Raw genomic sequence first — 23,981 nt, 5'->3', positions numbered from 1 at the left:
TTCGGGTTGTTATGGCTATTTATATAAGCAAGTTAGTAAATTATTATAGACACAACAATCGTTTTCTAAATCACTAACTGAGCGGCAATTTAAATTATTATAGAAAAAGACAGCAATCTGCATATAGGTTCATATTGAATTTTAATGATTTTAAAACATAATAATTTTTACATAAACTTAAAACTTCATAACCATTCTTTTGCTTTACTCTACTGTTCATTACAATAAGCTACTTCAACTATAAAACGCATAACTACATGAACAAAAAAATCTAGAAATTTTTGTGACAATTTGCAAAATAATTTATTAACATAATCTGAGGAAAACTGACAAATTTTTTCTACCATAAAATTTTTACCAAAATATTCCGGTATATTAAGCCAACCAACAAATGTGGTCTTATGCATACCATTTACCGATGCCTCGGACATTTAACATTGGCCAACTAACAAAGCTTTGGTCAGTGGTTGGTCTTAATACCAATAATAATAATAAAATGGACATCAGTCAGTTGGAGTCAGTAAAATAAGGCAAGACAATCCTGAGAGACAGTGGGGGGAAAGTGGGGAAACAGGAACATCAATGCAAGTTAACAGGCAATGAGCAAGAAAAACCATGCAAAATATGAAGAATTTATGAATATGTCCTTTTACAATAAACAAAGCACAAAACAGGACTATGAAAATTATTTCAAGCGGAAAAAGCTCAAAATTAAACTTAAACGTTACAGGATATAATAACAATAACAACAAAAACCAACAAATACTAACATTTGAAAATGTATAAAATATTACGTTGCGGTTGTGCTGTCTGCCATTTAACAAATTCCAGTTTAATATATATGAAGATATAATAACTTCCTGTAATTTTGTCTCTTAATACAAAGGACTTCATCATCATGGCTGCGCACTGAAACCGAATGGCCAACAGCATTTACCTATAGCGGAAAGCTTTTGTGCGATGTTGTGTATGGATGTGCTTATGCAAGTCCTTTATTCCTTTTTTTTTGCTTTTTTTGCTGTTTGAAAGATTTTCCGGTGCACAGTTAGTAAATCATTACGATAAGTCGACCACATACAAATGCGAACAAAGGATACACTGTATGAACTAACTTGGAATATAATAGTTCTATGGATGGGTCAAAATATCATGATTTAGTAAAATTTTTAAAATTAAATTTTATTATATTTTATAAATATTTAAAATATAAAAATTAAAGCAAAACTATTCTTTTTTGATTATAGATTAAGTAGCTGCTTTTAAGGAAATTAGTATAGGCTATAATAGAGATATGGAAGCAATTTCCTACGAGTTTCCGAATCGTATTTGGCTAGCGCACAGATGTTTTTGCTAAGGACTTAACTGTACCATAATGAGGCATAGTGAGGTCGAACCAAAATTAACCGAATAATATTTGTGATTAATTGTATTTATCACTGAAAATAAAAGCGAATACAATATTTTGTTAATCAACACCTCTACTCCATTTTGTTGATGGATCCGGTAGATTCTCGCTGAAAGTGTGAAATGACTTTGATATTAGTGTTATTGAATCGCTATTGAATCGTGCGGATATATATAACTGTTTTTAAACAGTTTCAATGCTTTGTCTTTTATAAATTTTTTAACAGCTGGAATCCTACAAGCCTATGTGAAGATCTGTATTTCTGATATACCACGTGACATTCTTCACTCATCTCAATGCTATATTTTCGCAGATTCGAAGGTTATAGATGTTCGCATAAGTAGGCTTTTCATATGTTACAAAACCATATAACAGATTTGGCTTTATGATAGTTTTGTACAGTAGTAACTGATTTTTAACAGTAACCGACTACTATACAAAACTTGAAGTACTGATCATTGGGTGTTACTATATACAGAGTAAACAGAGCTTTTTGTGTCAGTGTGTTACAAGTGAAATTGTCAGTCAGCTGAGTGGATAAACCTCGTCCAAAGTGTCAGATAAGGCTATAGTACCCATTGTTTGGGATGTAGCTGAAAGTTTGTTTATCAACTACTTTGAAGAAGTCCAGGTCTTCAATAGGGATCGCTCAATAGGGATTCAAAGGAGGATCTCGCAAAGTAAAAGTCCAATATATGGAAAAAGGAGTTCTCTTTCACGAAGACAATGCTTCGTGTGGATTCATCCCGTAGCAGACCTTATAAAATGCTACGGGAAAAAAAATTTGGCTCCGATAAAAAGTCATCACCAAACCTGAGGCATATTTTGAAGAACTGGAATGTTTGTGTTACGTTTAAAGAAGGCTACATTGATAAATAAGAACGAATTTTGGCGAAAAGCTGTTGTTTTTGATATTAACAACAATACTACTTGAGTACATTGATGCCTTACAGAGATTTATCGATTTCTATTTAAATTACAAGATTCAAAATATAACCATTCAAATGTGAAATCCACTAAACTAAAAATCGTTTCTAACAGTGGTTTTGTCCTTCAAATACAAGTAAAAAATCGGAATCATAGTAACTGTTCATAGTCATTGTTAAAGATTACACCACTATATATTTAGATATGCTTAAATGTGCATATACGTACCTTATAATTTTAAACTTCCCCATCTCTGCCTCTTAACAATAGAACAGTTTCATCAAATTGGTACATTTCAAAATAAGAAACATGATTTTAAAATAGAAATCAAGCAAAACGGAAAGAAAGGCAATTCGAGCCAACTACATTAGTGAAAAAAAATGTAATTTCCAAATGGACGAATTTCTGACAGTTGAGAAAAGCGTGAAAAATTCGGGAAAACTACACGTACATAAACATTTTAAAAGCAGCGGCGGCGTAAAATTGTTGGCAACTTGGCAAGATGCGGCAAAAGCTACTGGCAAAGCGACTATGCTGCTGCTGCTGCTTTAGAGGAGTTTGGCTTGTTTTGCGCATTCATGCTTGAATTGTTTGGAGACCGCGTTAGTTGCTGTCGAGCACTCCAGGGGAGTTGGGAAGCAATAAACCCAAAGGGAAATGTAATAAACGAGGAATTCTTGTACGTGACCAACCGCACTAAGGGTGCAACTGAACGCAAACGCTTCAAATTCGCTCTATAACTTCGGCTCATTTCTTGCCTAACAACAGCAGAACATGACTTTAAAAAATAATATGTGATAAAAAATTTAGCTTACATATAAAATAAAAAAATAGTAGCTAACGCAAACTGTGAAGTAAGACTATTTAATCGATATTGAGTTTTGAAGTAACGAATTCGAATGTAAAATATAATACATAATCTGAAGCAACCCCATAGAAGAAAGTAGCCTCACATACTTTCAGTTGAACATTCTTCCATTCACATTGCGGCCAGAGCAAATGGAAACTAAATATAAATACTTAGGCACAATTTGGAACAAATAAGAAATTTCGGAAATTACACTCTTGAGACAGTTTCTGTACAGTTTCGATTTAGATTAGTTCTAAGCCTTTTCCATTTTTCCCATTTTCACAATGAAAACTGAAATTCAAATAGGAATCATAAATGTAGCCCCAAACGTAATAAGCATTAAGCATTAAGCAATAAGCCAGAACAACAACAAAAACTTCAATAAACTAAATCAAAAGTAAATATGGTGCCGAAGCAAACTGGTGGACATAGTATCTTTTGTTGTAAGTCCAAGATGAGAGAGAAGGCACAATAGAAATCTTTTTTGTGGAAATCGAACATAATAAAATCTAAAATGTTGAAAGCAAAAAGTAATTGATAAGGGAAACGTTTTTCTGTTGCTTGGAATTACTTGTAGCAATTCGTCCACACACGTCATACTCAGATCAGGCATGCAGATGCAACATAAGTTCTACGTAAGACACACATTCAAGCACTGGCGTGACACTAGATTGTAGCCTTAATTATTTTCAAGTAAAAATCACTCTTGTCAACGGGAACACCCATGAGCATCTTTGGTCTCCTCGTTTACTTGCCTCTTGCCACATTTGAATGGTCTGCAGGATGGAATGACTGCGACTATGCTGGACATGCACATTTCAATACAACTTGAAGTACTGCAGAAGCAGGCAATCTGATCGATTTGCGGATTTGTTTTGTAGGAATTCATTTTATTTGTGGGTTTCGTGTAAAAATCAAATCAATTCTGTGAATTCGTCAAACCAAACATAATATCAAAATTAAGTTGGAGTTTGATTTTAAATTGACTGCAAATGGGTTTGTTGAAAATAAATGCTTAAATAATAAAACCTGATTAAAGAAACTGGAATAGATAGATTGAGTTTTAATAAAAACTAATATATCAATATTTATATAATTTCTGATGCCCATCATCCAAAACTCACAATTGGCGAACCCTACGCTAAACATATGTTTTGGATAACAGTTTTAGCTGTCATATGTTAATTAAACAGTGCTGTCAAATCATGACTACGAATATGGTAACTTATTGTTTCATTTACGTTAATAAATTATAGTAACACTATTTTTTTTAAACTGGTGTAGAATATGTACAAATATAAGTAACAACGAAGATATATTACCGATACTAAGATCTTATTTGAACTGGCCAGTACTTTTTTCTAACTACTTAGTAAATTCCCTTAAATACGCGCATGGTAAGTAAATAGTTATAAGAAGGTTCCATTGTTTTCCTTAATAGATCTCTGAACTGTTGTCTTATACATAAACAATTTAAACTCAGCAATCGTTTAAATTAAATCGAATCGAATAAACTTTATTCCATCAGTGTAATATTTTTAAGAAAATTATTCTTGAATAATCGATTTGTAAATTTTGATTTATTATTTATATTTCATTCCAAGATTTAAGATTAATAAATTTTACATATTCCATACGTCAAATTTTTGGAAATATGAATAGAAATGACATTTCTAATTTGGTTTCTGGAACATATGTTAAAGTGGTAACTACAGATGGTGAGGTGGCAGAAGGCTACGTTGTAGATGTAAATGATAGATGGCTGACTTTATCTAAAGCTATTCTCAACGGTGTGCGTAGACTTAATTCTCTAACTCATCATTCGATTAAGTGAGTACTTCTCTTTTGAAAAATAAAATAAACCCAAATTAGTAATAAACCATTGATAAGAACAGAAGAAGATGCAGAACTATTTGATGCAGAACTATTATTATAATTGTAATACTTGACAAATTTTACTAGTATTTAAAAATAATCATTTTTAGCATAAAAAAAGATTGATAATGTATGTTAATTGTCGTTTCTGTTTTTTTAATTTTAGCGTAGCGCAAATCTTGAAATACTCGTCAATATCGAAGGAACGCATGGACGAAAGATCTAAAAAATTGAACGAAAGACATGAGGCGATAACTCGTAATAGCTTTAAAGGTAATCATACGAGAGAAACAATTTTCAATTTTTAAAATTTTTATTATTAAATTGTGGAAATGAATTTTTATGAAGTGTCAATAGTAGTGGAAATTAAGCGATTCGCAACCCACAATTCAAGTTTCTAAAAATAGTACATTATGGTGTTCATTATACTCACTCCACTACTAATCTTGACTTGTATTCAATTTATGAGTTTAATTAAGTTTTCTTTAAAACACTTTATTTTTATACAGATCGTGAGATGTCCTTTTTAAATCCGTCGACTGGGTGCATAATCAACCAAGAAGCTAAAAGACCCAACAGTATATTCGACATTGATAAACCCAATGCGGGTCAGGATTTCCATCCATCGGGGTGGCTAGACAATAATTTGAGTTCAAACCAAATATCAAGTTCTATGAAACATGCATTCCATTACGATGCTGATTCCTTTCCAAGTTATCTTGCAAAAGATAAGGAACGCTTACAATCTATGTCCGCAACAGGAAGTGACAATAAAATGAATGGATGTTTAAATATGAACAAAAAGCATGGAGCTACTTCATGTGAAGCAACAGGTGCTATCCCTCGTCCACAAAACTGTCAAAATATAACCAAAAACAGGGAGCAGAACATTTCAGCTCGTAGGACTTCTAATGCACAAAGATTTTATACTGAAACATGTTCTAGTGCGAGTAATGACGAAGAAGATCAAAACGAAGCCTTTGGCAATGGTAAGTAGGCTCCATACATTATACTTAATTAAAAATAATCACTTCAAACATTCTCTCATATATTTTCGGTCGTATAGAATATGAAGCAGTAATGTTTGAAACCATATATGGCTATAAAATACCTACAATAAGTGCATCTGAACGCGCCACTATTGAAGATAATTTGAAACAAAATGGAGTTCATATAAAGCATTCGAACATAATTTTCAGCTTACGTGCTTTTGACTGGATCTTAAAGATATTACGGAAGACTAATCCCAGTCAATATGAGGGATTGACTGTTGTTATTGTATGTGCCAATACCGATGCCGCTATTGATCTTGGGTTTTCTTTGGCTTATCTGCAGAATGCGCAAGGCTTCAACGTATGGGTTTACGTTGACAACAAAACTAAAAATAAAGCTGATAATGAAATTTGGCAAGCCATTCAGCGACATATGCGTCCCGGACTAGAAAACAAAATAGTGTTGAATATTGACTATGCGCCACAGCCAGATTTTGTTGTATTGGCAATGAACTATAACTTTAAAGAGGAGTGGTCTGTTATGATTAAGAGGTTAATGCATCATATGGATGGTCCAACATTTGTTTTGGATCCACCTGCTAATTTTAATCCGATTTCCTGTAAAAGCTATACATTCGCCCTTGTGCCAATCCTACCACTCACTGGTATGAACGAAGAGATATATACTGAATTAATACTTTGCAACTTAGCAGTTCCCGAAGAAATCATACGTCAGGTCGTTTCAAATTATGAATCACCATTCGGAATTCAATATGCTATAAGTATCAAAAGAGTGCAAAACAAATCAAATATCAGAAATAATTAAAAATTTCTCCATTTTAATGTTCAAAATTCAAGTTATTATTTAAATTTTATTTAAAACATTTGTCTGAGATCAGAAGACAATTTTTGTTTAGTGATGCTTTCAATAAAATCTTTGATCCCAATTGAATTTGTTTATAAATTCATATCCTACAAAGATATTTTTTGAAGTTTGTTTGTTTGACTGCAAGACCCAAATATTTATGGTAAATGTAGGTCTTCAATGTTCCATTACTGAAACAAAGCTAGTGAAAACATATTAAGCGATATTCAATGGGCTTGATCAATATGATGATATACCTATTGACTGGGTTCCCTGTCATATGAACATTGATAGGAGTGGTGTTTCCATAAATGTATATCTGCGGGTGTCGATTTAGTTTTAGTTGTAGATCGCTACTATTTTAGTTAGATGATAATTAATAACCATGCATGATTTTCCATTCGGTCTGGTCTTCGTATAACAAAGCTAGTCTTTGGGAACTCTTTCACGGAAAAGGTTTTAAAATAAAACGAAGTTGAAGTTGTTAAAACTAATATAATAAGTCTATCACTATCTGAAGTAACCGATTTTAAGAGAAATACTACTCTGACAGTTTGTCGGAGAGCTCCTCCACAATGGCAGAAATCTGTTAAGATAGTTGAACTCAACAGACTGTATTGTGTTTTACATTTCGGCTTATTTTGGGAAGTTCGTGATATTATAATAGCGAATAATTGCTTTATAAGAGAATACTAGAATATTTGGAGTACTGGTCATTTCACACGCCTGCTTTAGCATTGTAGATCCGCAATTCTGACAACGTATTCTTTCAAATGTTTTGTAAGGCTTTTAATAATTTTTTTTTAAAGTTTTATGAGTTAAGACTGTTAAACAGCAATTTTTATTTCAATGTTATGATATTGCATAAAAATTAAATCCTCTATTCCATGATATTGTAACATTTCCTTCGTAGCACAAAATCCTCCATCATATCCTGTTCATAAAACAGTAGCAATAATAAAAATTGTAAAAGTTACAATTGAAAACAATTTGCTCTCAAATTAAAAACCATTTAAATTAATATCTTGGACAAAAAAATTCCGAATCTACTCCAATATACAGATGCTAACATTTGTTTATAATATCATTTATTGTACTTTAAGTGCTGAAAACTCTAATGTTCCACGCAAGAAAGAATGGTTATTTAGCAAGCGTTAACTCTCCCCTTTGCACTTTCCGTCCTTACTTCATTACATACAATCAACGCCAAATTGAACAGACGTCAGTAAACCGGCGTTGAGTCATTACAAGGACTAAGTCCACGCCATTAAATTTTAAAAATGGAATATGAAAAAAGTATCCATAAAAATGTGTTCATTCAATCGCGGCACTCTTACACTCGCTCGTGTTTTTATGGTTTATTAAAAATGTCCTGCGCGGCTTAACTCAGTTGCTACAAGTCGCAATTGCCGCAATCGCCTTACAACGATATCCTGTGTTTCCCTTTGAAACCGCTACGGTTCTTAATTTTATTTAATAGCAAGATAATTCCTTTAATTGTTGAATCTTTATCTAATTTTTTGTATTCTCGTAATTTAATTTTAATAATAATTTTCTTTTTGCATTTAGCATTGCTATACTCATTTATATTTAAAGGATATTTAGCTCAGTGACATTGAAAAAGTGAAAGAACTGGTCCGTCGGAAGTTATATTTGATGAGTATAGTTTAGTGCGTACTAATAAGGTTTTTCATCAATAATTAACGTCTGTTAGATTTGATTTCAATTGGTTGCTCTATATGTGTCATCTATATTTAAGCAGTTAAAAAAAGCAACAAATTGTGCGTGATTTATGTATTCCACAGAAGCCAACGCAGTAATCGACACTTTCTTATCAACGAACACAGAACTGCTACTTATGCTGGTAGTCTCCTTATCTTCTTCAACATCAATATTGAGCACCAATCGGCCTTGCAACTCATCTCACTGCCGTATCTGCAACTTCACTCAAACAACTTGAAGGCTTACTAAGCAAGCGAGCAGACTTATAGGGCAATTGCTGTAGGAGAGTGAATGTCTCGTAGGTAAAAATAAAATCACTAAACTTGGTAGCTTCAGCGGATTTGTTTAAGATATCTAAATATAAATCAATGCACTCAATATAAGACGATGGTCCGAAACGGACCAGAAAGTAGAAATATGCAACAGCACACAGCAGTTTGACTTATTCATGCAAAACAATTGTGACGACAATATTCAAAACACAAAAATGCCCAGTAGCACTTGCGCTGTCAATATTCCTATGGATCGACCATAAATTTCGAAGTGGTCACAACACAAACAAACAACCATGCACACCTAATATGCGCACACAGCTTCCTAACTTGGGGCAGTAAAGGGCAGACATGTAGCCCTGACTTGGCATTCATTCGGTGTTTTAGCTACAAGCAGCGGACAACGAGAAACGACATCCGCGTTCGCCTCCTTCTTCTTCGTGTATTGCACAGCCCAATGCATTTGCATGGACCAATGGACCAGCTCACCTCAATTTACTGCAACTGTGCCACCAAGTCGAATTCAACTCTTTGCCTTGCGCTAGTGCCTTGCGTCGAGTTGCAACGGTTGAACTTGTAATCATTTGTGCATCTCCTACCGTGAATTCGTTGTGCCATTATTTTAAGCTGCCAGCCAACATCAGACGCACCATCGCCATCACCATTCTCATCCTCATCGTCATCGTCATCTTCATCGCAAGCATTACCCCAGGGGAACACAACGAACCATAAGATGCAAAATATTATTATTATTATTATTGTTCTTATAAATTGTTGTTGCTTTTCATTTTTATTTCTTATTTGATTGGAATTCTATTCCAACCGAAGTCATGTCTGAAGGTTTATTTTTTTGTTTTGTTTGAAGAGGTGCTTGCTCAAAGCAATTAAAGAGGTCGTGGCATAGCTAATATGTTTGCAATGAAACAGTAGGCAACCGACAGTTCGAACGCCAAAATATCACGAAAACAAGTATTAGGAGTAACAATAGTAGAAGGGATAGCCATGTTTCATACTCGCGTACGTTAACTGAAGTTATCCATAGCATAACAGTTATGCTACGACCGAATTCATTCACTATTTTTACTTTTTGACGTAAATAGGTATTGCTCTATGCTTCGGGTAACACATTCTGAACAATTTTAAACTTCCTCGACATTCTTAAAAAATGATATTGTTATGGAATAAAGGAGACCATTTTTAAGCCAGGCAGAACATATTACTGCTAAAATACATTCTGGGATTCTGGGATTGCTAGCATATTCTTTCTTCCTTCCTCATCCGGACTTGGTACCGACAATGTCGAAATATCAACTATTATGATACCTTATAAATTTGATATACTCTCTGCACCAAGGATTACGTTTTCATTGAAAAAAAAAACTATTCTTGCTTCAAAAACTTTTAGTAATAATCTTAGTTAATGTTTCGCCAGTTTAAATATAATCTACTAAACAATATTTCTTTTGTAATTTAAATAACTCACTTTCATTGTCGCCATCTGAAAAAGAACTCGCTTCAAACTCGAAATTTAAAATCACAAGTTTGATTCATAGTAACGAAACGACAGCCATAATCCTTTTTATACTTACTTACTTTATAATTAAACTGAAGCTGACTTCTTTTGGAACGATGTCTGTGAAGGAACTCGATTCGGATTTAAATCATAATTTTAGTGTGACATTCAAATCCCATTTATAGCAATGAAACGAGAAAAATACCTTTCCGTACTCTCTTAAATGTTCCATTCGAATGTCAAGACAAGATTGTCGAATTCTTCATTCCTCATTTACCGATAACTGTGTTATCACGAATTCGCTTCGGAACAGAATAGCCGAGCTTATACTTTTTCTTCATGTTTTGATTCAGAATCAAGGTGGTAAATTCAAGTCTAGTCCATAGTGTTAGAATGACACACCAAAATCTTTCTTTACTTCCTTAAATACTTCATTCGAGTGTCGTAATTCAATTTGTTTTTATTGCTTTACTAGCGAATGCGGCACTTTTTGTACAGTATAATAAGTTCCTCGAAATCCAAAATTTCGCATAAAACTTGTCTCACCATGCCTACCACCTGTTCAAAAAGTACTCGGATTTCGTAAATAAAACACACAAATTTAAATTTTATTCCAAATTTATTTTATCTCCTTCAAAATATGCTCTTTCTAACGCGATACACATATGCCAACGCTTAACCCAATCTTCCATACACTTTTCGTAGGCCCGTGAAGGTATGACTTCTAGTTCGTTCAGCGAATTCTCTTTTACCGATTCAATCGACTCAAAACGCTTACCACGAAGGGGCAATTGAGTTTCGGGAACAGGAAAAAGTCGCACGGATCCAGATCTGGCAAATATGGTGCCTGAGCGATGACAGTGTTGCCGTGTTTGGTCAAAAAATCGCGTACAACAAGAATTTTCCATAGTAAAAATCGCTAAATGCACTTGAGGTAGTTCCACATTAACTGCTGCTGTAAACAAACTAATTGACAGATGACGCTCAAATTTGTACCATATGTCAAGGAAGGGTGTACCAACATAACAAAAAATTTTTGAAAAAGTCTATTACTTAAGGAGTAGTTAACAAACAACATACCGGACACATTTTGAGCAGAAGGTATTGCAAATTTTCATACTTCTGATGAATGTTTCTCAGTCGATAGACAATCTTCCAAAAAATATGGTCTGTATTTGTACTACAATTTCAAGATTTTAGGTAATGTATAAAAATTTTGGATGAACTAAGCGTGTATTGTATTCAAGGCTTTCACAGCTTTATACTTTATTCTAACGAATTCAGTGAAATCATTGCCACCGACCCACAAAGAATAATCACAAAAACAAAAACAAATGAATTAAGCGAAAGGACGAAGTGAAGTTCAGTACACAGTGTCCCAAATTACAGCTATCCTGTTTCGTATGCAAAGGATGTGCCTCAGAAACAAAACAATTTGCAGTGAAAGCGAATTTTCGGTTGCAGTTTGCAACTGCGGGGTTTATTCCCGTATGTTGCCAAAGATATGTGGTCTTCTTAGTTTCATTTTAATAATAATAATGAAAAAAAAATGAAAAGTGAGTAAAATCTAAATAAAAACACATTATATTTGTACAAAATTTAAGCCAAACTGAACAACACTGTTACCCAAGTAGTTGAATGTGCTTTTGGCCTTGCTGGAAACCTGTAGCCACCACTACGATCTTCGTAGAATTTACTATGCAAATTGCGGTGATTTAGTTATCGTTTGACAAATAAAATATCGATACCGAAACATAAGCTGAAGCATATTTAATTAGCGTTAATTGTGCCATCGATAAACATTTTATGAAATTTTTTCTGCTATTTGTATTGAGGGCTAATATGCGTTTATTTGTGGCTTAAGTTTTTTGTGGAAGTCATTATCAGCCTGCAGTGTATGGTCTTGTCCAGCTGTTCCAATTGCATCTGTACAGCATTAGTCGACGCCGCTCTATAGCTACAACCGTGAACAGTAGCCACAAAGTCAGCGACAAAGTGTTGCCTCGCGGCTGAAACTTGTTCGTAATATTTTACTGCCAACAACTTGGCATCCTTGATAGCAATTGAAGCAATAGTCAACAACAAGCAAACTGTAATAGCAACATTGAAAGGCCAATTTGTTTGTAACAAACATGCCAACACCACAAGCCCCACCAACATACGAGCACATGCTCGTAGACTACTGAGATGGAATTGTAGTTGCTTGTTGTTGTCTGCTTGTTGGGCATGTTAAGAATTTTGTTGCTGCAATTTTATTTTAATTTATTACTCTTTTTATTTTATTTTATATGAAATTGCAATGAATTTTTAGTAAATGTTTCACTAGGCTTACTACCACTCATCATGGTCATGGTGGTCAGAGATGACGGGTGGTCGCTGATCTTGACTTAACGTAAATTTTTATATTTGAACAATTTTTTTTTAATTTTCAGCAACATTCTTGCAATATGACATAAATTTTATTTCAGTGTTTCTGTGCAACAAGTTTTTATAACTTTACAATTTTGATTTTCATTAAACGACAAGGTTAGCATAAGTCAATACAGTCACACTTGTGAGATCGACTTAAAAATTGTAAAAAAGAAAATTTAAAAAATTTGTCAAATTTACCTAGTTTAAAATTATAGAAACACCTGATTTGAAAAGTTAGTCCCATAACCAAAGCTATGACCTAGAAAGGATGTTGCAAAATTTTTGTATAATTAATTTACTTTTATTTTTTGCCTTTAAAAGCCTTTATAATATTATATGCTATATAACTGATATGGTTGGACTTATCAGCATATCCACACAAAAATATGCTACTAAAAGGCACATTTTTTGACATTTGTATAATATGCTAATATAATATATATAGGGACCTAAGGTTTAGAACTATAACATTTTCTGATGGTTTGACTGATTCCTTGATGGTCAGTTAAAAAGGAAAACCATCGTCTATAAAGAATATCTTTATTCTTTAATTTTAATTTTTTAGTTCCCAGTATTTCAAATTAAATGATTAAATGATACCAGTATTGGCGATACATATCTTTGATTTAATAGTTACTTCGTTACTAATATTGACTAACTCTAATCATAGCAATTGCTTTAAAACTCGTGCTTTGTATTAATATTTGTGTAAAAGTTTTCATATTCAACCCCTGGCCTTCCCTGTAATCAATAAAATGGATAGAGTAAAATATAATTGCTTAACACATTCTTTTATATATGTTTAAAATGTAAATATGTTAAAAAAGTAGGTTCTGTTAGATGACAAGCGGATTCCGTGATAGATGCCACATAGGGTTGTCTAAGACTCTTGCTGTTAGATGTCATTCTCCTAGTTATTTATTATTAACAGTTCCAATAACAGTTACTGATAATTTATTGTGGCACCAGGGAACAGTTTTGCAGGAACTGGAACACTATTATGGTTTCTGATAGTTTTTTTTAGATATTAAAGCAGACTTTTGCAAGAGCTGGGATCCAGTTCTCTTTTTTGATAGTTGCTCAAGTACTAAAACAGATTTTTTCAAAAACTGTCTTCGGTCTTGGGTGGGCGAAGTAATGTCGAAGTGAACGTGGAGCGCTGACATGGTGGCCAGCCCGGTATGCTCGCCGGTTTTAGGGGGTGGTTATTCTCACGCTCAGCAACAACCGCGGAAATCAACAAAAATTCATGTCACCTGTATATACTGGAAGGAATCCAGTGAATAATCTACGTCTACCTATATAGCCATCACATGATTGCAGCAGCTTGCAACGTCAATGGTCATCGTCTGTATGGTCTATAACAAATTACACTCTATATTCACATTGCGACATTTCAGCCTACACAGGCCTAACTCCATAACTCCTTTTTTGGTAGTTTTTTCGGTTACTGGAGTAGAGTTTTGCAAGTCCTGGAATCCTGTTCTTTCATAAGACAGACTATCTGTACGTTAATTGACAGCTTAATAATTCGTACTCTTGGCACAGGTCGCAAAAATCATCAGTATCTGCATAATAGATTCCTACCAGAATCGATTAAATTCTTTGTTTCAGACGGGTTGATAGACAGGACTGCCATATTAGTAAGCAATATATACACTTGGGTTTAATTAATATACATATACATCAACATTATATGTTGCCAATTTTAATATATTTTTTTGTTTATCTTTCTTTATTAATAACTTCTGGCTCCCAATTTATAATACCAATTTATTTTAAACTGTATTTAAAATGCGATAAACTTTAAATTAAAACAATAAAAAATGTGTAAACAAAAACAAATAAATTTCTTAAATATTAAATAAAATTTCAATTACACTTGCTCAACAATTAAAATTTAAATAAACAACTCAAATAATAAAATAATTAATTAATCAACTTTTGAACAATAATAAAATGCATAAATACTTTTCAAGTCAAAACAAAAACAAGAAACTAATAAACAACAATAACAAAAACAATAACAAAAATATTAATGAAATTAAATGCCGCTAAAATACGTTTACGCTTTATAAACAAAAAGTACAACAACAACAACTACTACACCAACTACAGTAAGAGCAAGTAAAACAAATTACAATAAGAAATCAAGAAGAGCTACAATAAAGCAATATGCAAAACAAACAACAACAACAATAACAACAACCGAAAAGTGTAATATGAGTAATAAAAGTAAAGTAAGTAACTCCGAATTTAATCTGCATAAAAAGCCAAAAGGAATATTAATTTATTATAATTTTTGTGCTAATGGCAAGCAAAATGCCAGCCACACCAAAAACAACAACAACTACAACAACAACAACACAAATAAAGTTACAGTGCACCAATAATAATAACAACATAACAGTGGCTGACGCAGCAGCAGCAACTACAGCAGCTACAGCAGCTGTGGTGGTGGAGTAAAGTTAGTGTAGCAATGTTTGCGAGTGGCATTCATTATGGTAACGTAAGTAAAGTATAATGATGAACTTGAACTTGAATAATTAAAATAAATTAAAGTGAAATTTTTGTACAACTGCGGGCAGCAAATTCACTGCAGCTGCAGCAAGCTAATTAAATTGCAGTCTCTGTCGCAGCAGCCGTAATTGTTACACTTGCTGCATTATAAATAAGGCGAAACTGCTGCTGTTTGTAAAGGAAAGCCGGCGTTCACTGCGACTGAGTGGAAACTCAGTGTTTAATTCATTGAAATTTAAATTGTATTAATAAGTAATATAAGCTGGACAGGTGCACCTTACTGACAATACCGAAACAATATAGAAGTTTTTCAATTTTAAATGTAGTATGAACTTAAATATTGACTACTCATATGCTTAGCATTAGTCAGCTTTTTTCTGTTATTATTATGCTTTGCTCTGTTAATGCGCTGCTTAAGCAGACGCAATGCAACGCTGCGCTGTTATAAAAACGTTAATTTCAATAAAGCTGCAAATGTAAAGACTTTTAAATGCAAATGTAACATTGTTTGTTACTGGCTCTAGACATGCCGCAGACAAAAATTATGCAGCACATACTTATGCACACATACAAAGAAGTATGTATTATTAGGCGAGCGCTTACAGATTATGTACGTACACCTTAAACATATACACTTCTACACATAAGCTATAACCGTTATTTTATTAGGCGAAGCGTGCACAGTTATGAATTTATGCATGAATATCTGCTTAACATATCTGCTCCCATACATTTATTCAAATTTAATTGTTGCAATTAACATGTGAGAAATTAACCTACTGACACTGTCTGCTTTACTGATGAGTGTTACTTGTCCGCTCGGCCACTTTGCCACTTTGCCATCAACTATCAACTCACTATCAATGCTGCTTGCCGACTGTCAACTTAAAAATTCACTTGTCTTATGCAAAATGAATAAAAAAAACGTCCAAATTTAAATTTCAAATTTTAATTCAAATTTAGTTGAGTGGCGCCAAACTTACTCGCACTGTTTTCTGATACTTACAGTCACTGTTGTTGGTGCTGTTACTGGTGCTGTTGCTGTTGCTGTTGCTGGTGCTGGTGCTATGTGTTATGTGCTTTGTTGTGTATTGGCAACGGTCATTGATCGCTCGAATAATGCTGATTCAGTACTGATTTTAATGATGAATATCTAATTTTTGATAAATATGGAAAAATCAAATTACTATGCAACGTGCCGCCGAGACGCGGCGCTTGGCTAATTGCTGCCTGTGAGACCATTAACATAAAGTTCACATATTGAAGAATGAAGTCTACAGAAGTTATTGGCAATTAATTAAGCTAACAAATAATGGATCTGTATTCGTAACATTTGTTAACTAATAACTGAATTAAATTTAAGTATAAAGTTGGTAAATTTCGGCAAATATGAGACTCGACAATTAAGACAAGCTGTATCAGTAGTATATAAAGTAAGCGGAACTTCTGAGTGGACGAGTTGAGCAGTGTTGCATGTTGAATGAAGTATCAGTTCGTGCTATTACACTTAGAATTGTTATAGGATTGGATTGTTATAGGTTGGATTGTTATAGGTTGAGTCACTTACCATTAGGAGAACTTAAACTGAGGCAGTCCATGCTGATATGGTCACAGTTTAACATGGTAGGTTGAGAGGTGCCGTATGCACTAGTAAATTTATAAGCTTATATAAGCTCATACTGCCGATATTAAGAATCCACTTAAGCCAATTGAGTCAATATGTTACCGTATAAGAAGCTAACAGGTTTAAATACTCTACCTTGAAACTTTGGTGTAGCTTAAAATGCTCTTTAAAGGGAGGTCGTAGAACTGGTCAAGATCTGTAAAGAAGGAGACCTCTAAAACAGTAAATCAGCATTAAACATGCGCGTGGCACAAACAAAGCATATGTGGGCACCTTTAGCATCCTCTAACTGCGACAGTAATGACTGCGAAATAATGATAAAAGGAAAGATTCAGCAAACCTACCACAAGAGTGGTATTCTTATGAACATCTCAATGAGAGCACTGGATTTTTTTTTCAAAAAAACGCGCCCAATTTGCATACAAATGGCTGCATATCATTGAATCTTTCCATATTTTAATAATTAGTTTAGCATAAAAAGGTACTCAACGAATATTTGCATGACGTTAACGACATACCTGTAATACCTAAAAATGCTGTAATTAGCTACAGCACCCCGTCTGGTCAGCCCATCTGTCTTGCCATTGCTGAACCCAAAAACCCAGTGTAGAGAAATTTTAAACTACGTCAACATCAAAAACTGTCCTGGATGTAAATTGAACTGAATTTAACGAGTTAAAAACAACTTGACTGTCTGATATTATGTAGGTATAAAATATATATATATATATATATATATATATATATATATATATATATATATATATATATTCACTACCAGGTAAGCTATTATTTTGCTAATAATGACCATCTCCGTCTGGAAAACACTGTCCTGATTAAGAAGCTTACAATAAGTAGCAGCTTGACTGTCTAATATATATATATGTATAGTTATAAAGTAAAGATCGCAATTAACTAAGAAAGTGAATAACTTGATGAATTGATATAGTATTTCTTTAACTTGATAGATGCATAACAAACCGTAGTGATAGATTTTCTCACACCAGAAACTGTTCAACTTAAGGGTATTTTGTACATATAAACAATGCCTCTTTAAATTTCGTTTTTATTAGTTTAAAGGGATATTAACAAACAATGAGAAAAAGTTAATTGAAAACACCCGTTCATAGGCTTGAGGCAATGTTGACGTGTTTCTGTTTTCCTACCCGGGCTTTGCGACAAAATGCATCCATAGCGTATGTCGGACTAATCCGAAATGACAATATTGAAAAGTAATAAGCTATAACAACAAAACATCGTCCGCCTGCCTGTCGGCCACCACTGTTACCCACGCCTTGCCAAAAAACACATTATTTAAGCACAAACTTTAAAAAACGAGAATGTTTTTCTTAAATCCTTCTAATTCATGGCAGGCATAGATAAAAAAGGACCAAATATTTAGTTAACGACGATAAGAAACGGTATTGAACCACAAATAAGATCACGTTCCTATTTGGATTTCGGCACAAATTCAACAGAAAAAACAATTGAGAGGAATTACAAAAAAAAACTTCAAGCAGCGGAAAGGACGAGAAAAAATGTTTGATAAGCCGAAAGAGCAGAAACTGAAGTATAGACTTCGCCCGAGGACAGTTTTGATAGAATCAACTGCAAAATGCCAATATATGCGAAGGAACAATGAATTTCTTGAAGTGTGTAGGCAGGAGTGACGAACGAAGTAACTCTTGTCCGCAGGATATGCAATTTTTAGGGACTTAGGCATTTATGGTAAATTGAAGTAAATGCAAAATAATTTTTATAAATTTAATGATTATAAAATCGCAATGAGTGTCTGCTTTATGAAACAAAAAACGAATTCGAATGATTTAGTTTCTAACCTGGCTTTATTACTACCCCAGTAGTAGCACATGCAATTTTTTTTTGCTTTTTGAAAGAAGGGTGTTTGAATTATCTATTTTTTAAGGGTTTTGTTTAAACTGTTTAAGTAAAGTAGCGGCAGTGGCAGGAACTTCAGTTTCAATGGCAGGAGTTTAAAGTTTTATTGCTTTTTTCGGCTCATGATAAATCAATGTGCCGTTCCTTATGCCGCCACCCTCTGCTGCGCTCACAGTGACTCTCACATACAAAAGTGAGCAGTACGTGAGGTAATTTTCTACTTATTTGGAGCGTCTACCCTTCGCAAATATAGGAAAAGCTGGGAACATTTATTTATATCCATTTTTTTTATTTCTTTTGGCTTTCTTACTTTTTCGAACTTTAAGCCATTGTGTAAATAAGTATACTCTATCTGCCACGTCTTATTACCACAATAGCAACTCGCAGCATCATCATAGCCAATTCATTTAATTTAAAACACTTTTTCCTGCACATTTTAGAATTTCAGAAGAAAGAAAGAAATGTTTGCAGCACATATTGCAGGACTTGGCTGACTTGCAACATTAGCAACATATCCAAGCCACTCGTACATATCCTTATATCGCCAACTTATTTCACACAATTTTTGCAGCAAGTGAAGTCAGTTGCGAATCCTGGGGTACACGTGTTGCGATGAATTGAATGCGCGCCACAATTGCGGCCACGTGTGTTTTGATTTGTAGCGCGCGTTTGCTACTGTTTAGTGTGGCTCATTGCTTTAGATTGGACATCTTATGTCAGTTATTGGTGGGTATGGTTATGGGTTCGAGTTTAGTGGCAATGCCTTTGCTCGCGGGCACATGATGCAGCATTAAATTGGCGCATTGTACGTGTATTAGCTCACAATGAGGCCTGCAATCCGGTCGCTGCCGCACTCTATGCCATTTTATTTGATTACTTCACTCATTTACTCACAGTTTGTTTTCTATTGTAATGCTGTCAAAATATTTTCAATAATAAATATAAAAATATATCCGAAAACCGTAAAGTGGTTTGACTCTTAAAGCTTTAAGTAAATCATATAAAATTCAAAAAAAAAAATGGTGGAAATATGGTGTTCTTCTTCCATTTACTAAGAAAACAATAAGAAAAAACTGATTACAAGTGTGAATATGAATAAATTCATAAATAAATTGCGTCTGCCACACTAATACTAACATATTCATATTTAATATGTAGAACCAGCTCGCAGCTATACTCACTCAAACAGTTACAAATCGAAGGACTCCTTTGTAAATACGAGCACAAGCCTATAAGCTGGGTAGGCATATTACTTTAACGCTCCAACTCTTGTTATCGATCCAAAAAATTATCCTTTCAAGTTGATTTGATCACGTACGCAAAAGGGAATTCCGGAGTTCAGCGCTTTCAGCCAAATCAAATGCAAAAGGGACAGACACACTTACACATGCACTTAAAACATTAATAAACCCCATTCAAGCCGCTTGCCTACTCGCTTCAATTTCTTTCCAGCAGTTCCAAGCCAAGTGCGTAAGTGATTTGTGGCCGAATAAATGTCGACTCAAAGCATAAAAAATTCGACTTTATTGTCAGCAAAACCCAAAAAAGTATGAGGAACGAAGGGAATTTTCTTTAATTTCATTGCTTTTGTTTTTATTTATTTAGTTAAATAGTAAACAAATCTGAAAATATAAAAAATATTCACAAATAATCCCAAAGTAATTCAAATCATACGTGATAATCAGATATACCTCGACATACGTGTATATAACCTGGTACAGGTCATTATTATACCGATTTCAGTTTATTTTGACCAAAGTAGATAGTGGAGTGAGAATGTTCTACATTTCTTACTAAGGAAATTTATTTTAGGAATAATGGTTCAATAAGCAGATGGTTCATAATTAAATTTAAAGTGTAGTATTGAAAACAATTAAATCTATAGAGAAATTTAAAGCTACATCCATAATCACGTAATATTTTTCTATATAAATATTTTTTTTCTACTATACCCAAGTAAGTTTAAGGTTTGCATTAACATTTTCTAATACAATTAGATTCACTGAAAACTCCGGCAGTAGTTATATTATTATTATTATTATATTATTATGTTGAGTAAATGTGCATTGTTTGTGTTGGGAGATCTGCTACGTTCCCTTTACTTCAAAAACACTTCTCCAAGTATAACTTCTTCTATAAATTGCAATATTGAACGTAAATAAGGAATATGCTCAAAGTGTAACTTAGCTCAGCGTTGGCGACTACCTATCAATCACCACGTATCACAAGGTGTTGAGATATCTATTTCGAGATAACCAATATATACATTAATACATAAATAATTATTGATAAAGTCTATTAAATTCCGTGATCAATATATACATTAATACATCAATAATCATTGATAAAATCCATTAAATTATTTGACTGTTCAGCGAAAGAAGATGTATGGGATTTTTCAGGTCAAACGTATGTCATGTAATTTTTCACGAATGATTTAATACGAAAAAACGATTTTCAAAATGGATCTCATTTATGCGTAATGGAACATTAGCACAAATGTGACGAAATGGTGTGACAATCAAGTAAAAATAATGTTTACAGATTATTTTCAATGTAATGTCATTTGAATTTTTTCATCTGTTTATTAAGAAGGCCAGAATTTTTTCCATTACTTCGACAAAATAAACTATTAATCTCAATTACTATGACCTTATTAGGCAAAGAGGAATAGCCCCTTACAATACGACAGAACTCTGGTGCACAAAGCTATGAGCTATGATGCAGTTTCTTGAATTTTGTTATGAATGGTATCCTGAACACTATTTCTTCCAAATATATTCGTCAGTGACTCTTTTATACCACCAAACACTAGAGTAATTTCAATTATATCTTAATTGATATTTAATTAATAATCTGGATCTTATTATAAGCAAATAGTTAACCATTCGAACTCGCTGCATTTACATCAACAGCACTTGTTGCTCACACAAGAATTGCTTAATTAAGCACAATACGTTGTTCTGGTGTTTCATTTCATTACTTCGTTGTTAGCCCTAGTCACTGCATTCTACGCATTATTTGCGTTGTTCATTAGATCAATATTTTTATTTTTCATTTTATTTTATATTAGCAGAGTGTCAGTAATAGGAACTTATTAAAATTAGCTTTGTCATACTATTTTCGACTGTATTGGTAGATTTACATAATGTATATAGTTTATTTACGTCAGATTAACATTATAGGGAAAGAGTCTTTAGTGAATAGAAACTCCTTTTTATTCATAACTATTTATTTATTTAATCATTGAAATAAACTTGATTATAAACACTTTTTAAATGTTCAAAGTTCACAACTACACAATATTGAACGAAAAATAATTTTCCATACCAAAAGGATTGTAATCCTGCTAAAATTTAATTGCATTAATGTTTTTGTGGAATTTACAGTCATTCGAAATGACTTTATTAAGCTGCAGAAAATTACAGTTTAACCCCAAAAAGCCCATAATTGTTGAGAGGAACGTTTTAAGTTCTGATCCATTATTAAAGGAGAATAAAGTGTGAAGAAAAACGAAAACTAAAACGGAGCAGAAAAGTCATTTCAGTTGTCAAATTGCCGCGTTCAACTTCATTTAACCCTTTGCGTTTATTGCGCGGACATGAATGAATTTACAGGATGAAATTATGTGTACTTGCTTATACAATTTCACTAAATACACTAAATAATGGATAAATATTAGGTTTAACCCATTCACCCCAGCACTGGCATGCCAACAATTTCGAGATTCTTGGTCATGGTGTTGCCACAATTAAGTTTTCTTCATTTTCTTGGCTCGTTGAGTTTAAACCCTTTTCACTTATTCTTAGAGGCCAAAACGCGAAATTAACACATTTGGGAGTCATAAAAATGCGTTTATTGATGAGCCAAGAAATAAAAGAATCCTTTGAAAGGATTAGAATTCCAATGTAATAAAAATATGTGCGAATCCTTTGGTCTTGCTTCACTTTGGTCACAGTTGGTATTGTTCATTAGAATTTAATGAATATACTTTAAATGAAGACATTTAAGGATTAATAACCTATAATTTAGTGTCTTAAGTATTTGAAATGAGTTTTTAAAAAGTTTACTCCTTAATGCTAAATTTTAGATGTAAATTTTGACGTGATCATGTAACTTAATTTGAAATTATTTAAATATTTTTTTACACTTTTCAACTTTGTTAAGCCGCTCATATGATTTGTTTGAAACTCTTTCATTATTCTCTAAAATATGCGACAGAGCATTGTAGAATTTCCGAACACAATATTTGGCAAGTATTAGTGTTAAGTATAAGTCAGCACTTGCTATAAAGTATATATTCCCTCTAGGGTTTCGCTTTCTTAAGCGTGTCTTCACTAGAGGTTTTAACGACATCGTTGGTTTCATTTAAACATTCAAAATTATATTAATACAATGACCCATTTCTTAAGCCTTGTTTTTTAGAACAAGTTGTCATCTACCATCTATACTTAGACATCATATTGAGTCAGGCCTCAAGCCATACAAGTAACTCTTAATAACCTGGTTACATAATTTTACAAGCTGGTGAAGGAATTCATAAGCTTAATCACAATGCCTTAGTTAGAAGCAACATAATAGTTGTACTTTAATATTAAAACATTAAATTTAGTTCATTGACTCATAAAACATAACTTTAAAATTGTAGCTGTGCCCCCTACAGTGGAACAATTGGACATATCATTTCAATTATCTTTATTATGCTAATCCCATAACAATTCCTTCATTCCTGTTTTTTTATGTCGAAGGCAAAGGCAACTGAACATCTTAAACTATCTTGTTCATCTTGTGCAACTCTGTCATGGAATTGACATATGCACCAAGTATGTCAGTTTAATGTATTGATCGGGTACTAGCTTTCGCTAAAGTCGACGAATTGTAATCTCTCTCCCATTTCATATAATGAATTGTACAGTCGAAAAGGTCTCTAATAGAGGATTTCTCTTAAGTATCCTTTCATATAACATAAATTGTCATCATGTAAATACATATTACTGACAAAAATAGGATTGTGCTTGTATATTCCATTTTGTTTAGAAAATCTAAACGAGTAATAGTGAGCGCCTTTCAACTAACATAAAGACTTTATATTTATTGATTAATTGACA

At 33.2% G+C, this 23,981-nt stretch overlaps 1 protein-coding gene across 1 annotated transcript; it reads left to right on the top strand.

The window, feature by feature from the left end:
• Positions 1–4,773: 4,773 nt before the first annotated feature.
• LOC119666519 lies at positions 4,774–6,892 on the top strand. Its single transcript, XM_038075805.1, has 4 exons — positions 4,774–5,012; positions 5,224–5,330; positions 5,567–6,046; positions 6,124–6,892. The coding sequence occupies exons 1-4, from the start codon at positions 4,837–4,839 to the stop codon at positions 6,873–6,875; spliced, it is 1,515 nt and encodes a 504-aa protein (XP_037931733.1). The 5' UTR covers positions 4,774–4,836; the 3' UTR covers positions 6,876–6,892.
• Positions 6,893–23,981: the final 17,089 nt, after the last annotated feature.

This window comes from Teleopsis dalmanni, chromosome 1 (genome assembly GCF_002237135.1).
Source record: "Teleopsis dalmanni isolate 2A chromosome 1, ASM223713v2, whole genome shotgun sequence".
Taxonomy (NCBI): Eukaryota; Metazoa; Arthropoda; class Insecta; order Diptera; family Diopsidae; genus Teleopsis; species Teleopsis dalmanni.
The sequence above is the reverse complement of the archived record's forward strand: the minus strand, read 5'-3'. Positions and strand labels throughout refer to the sequence as shown.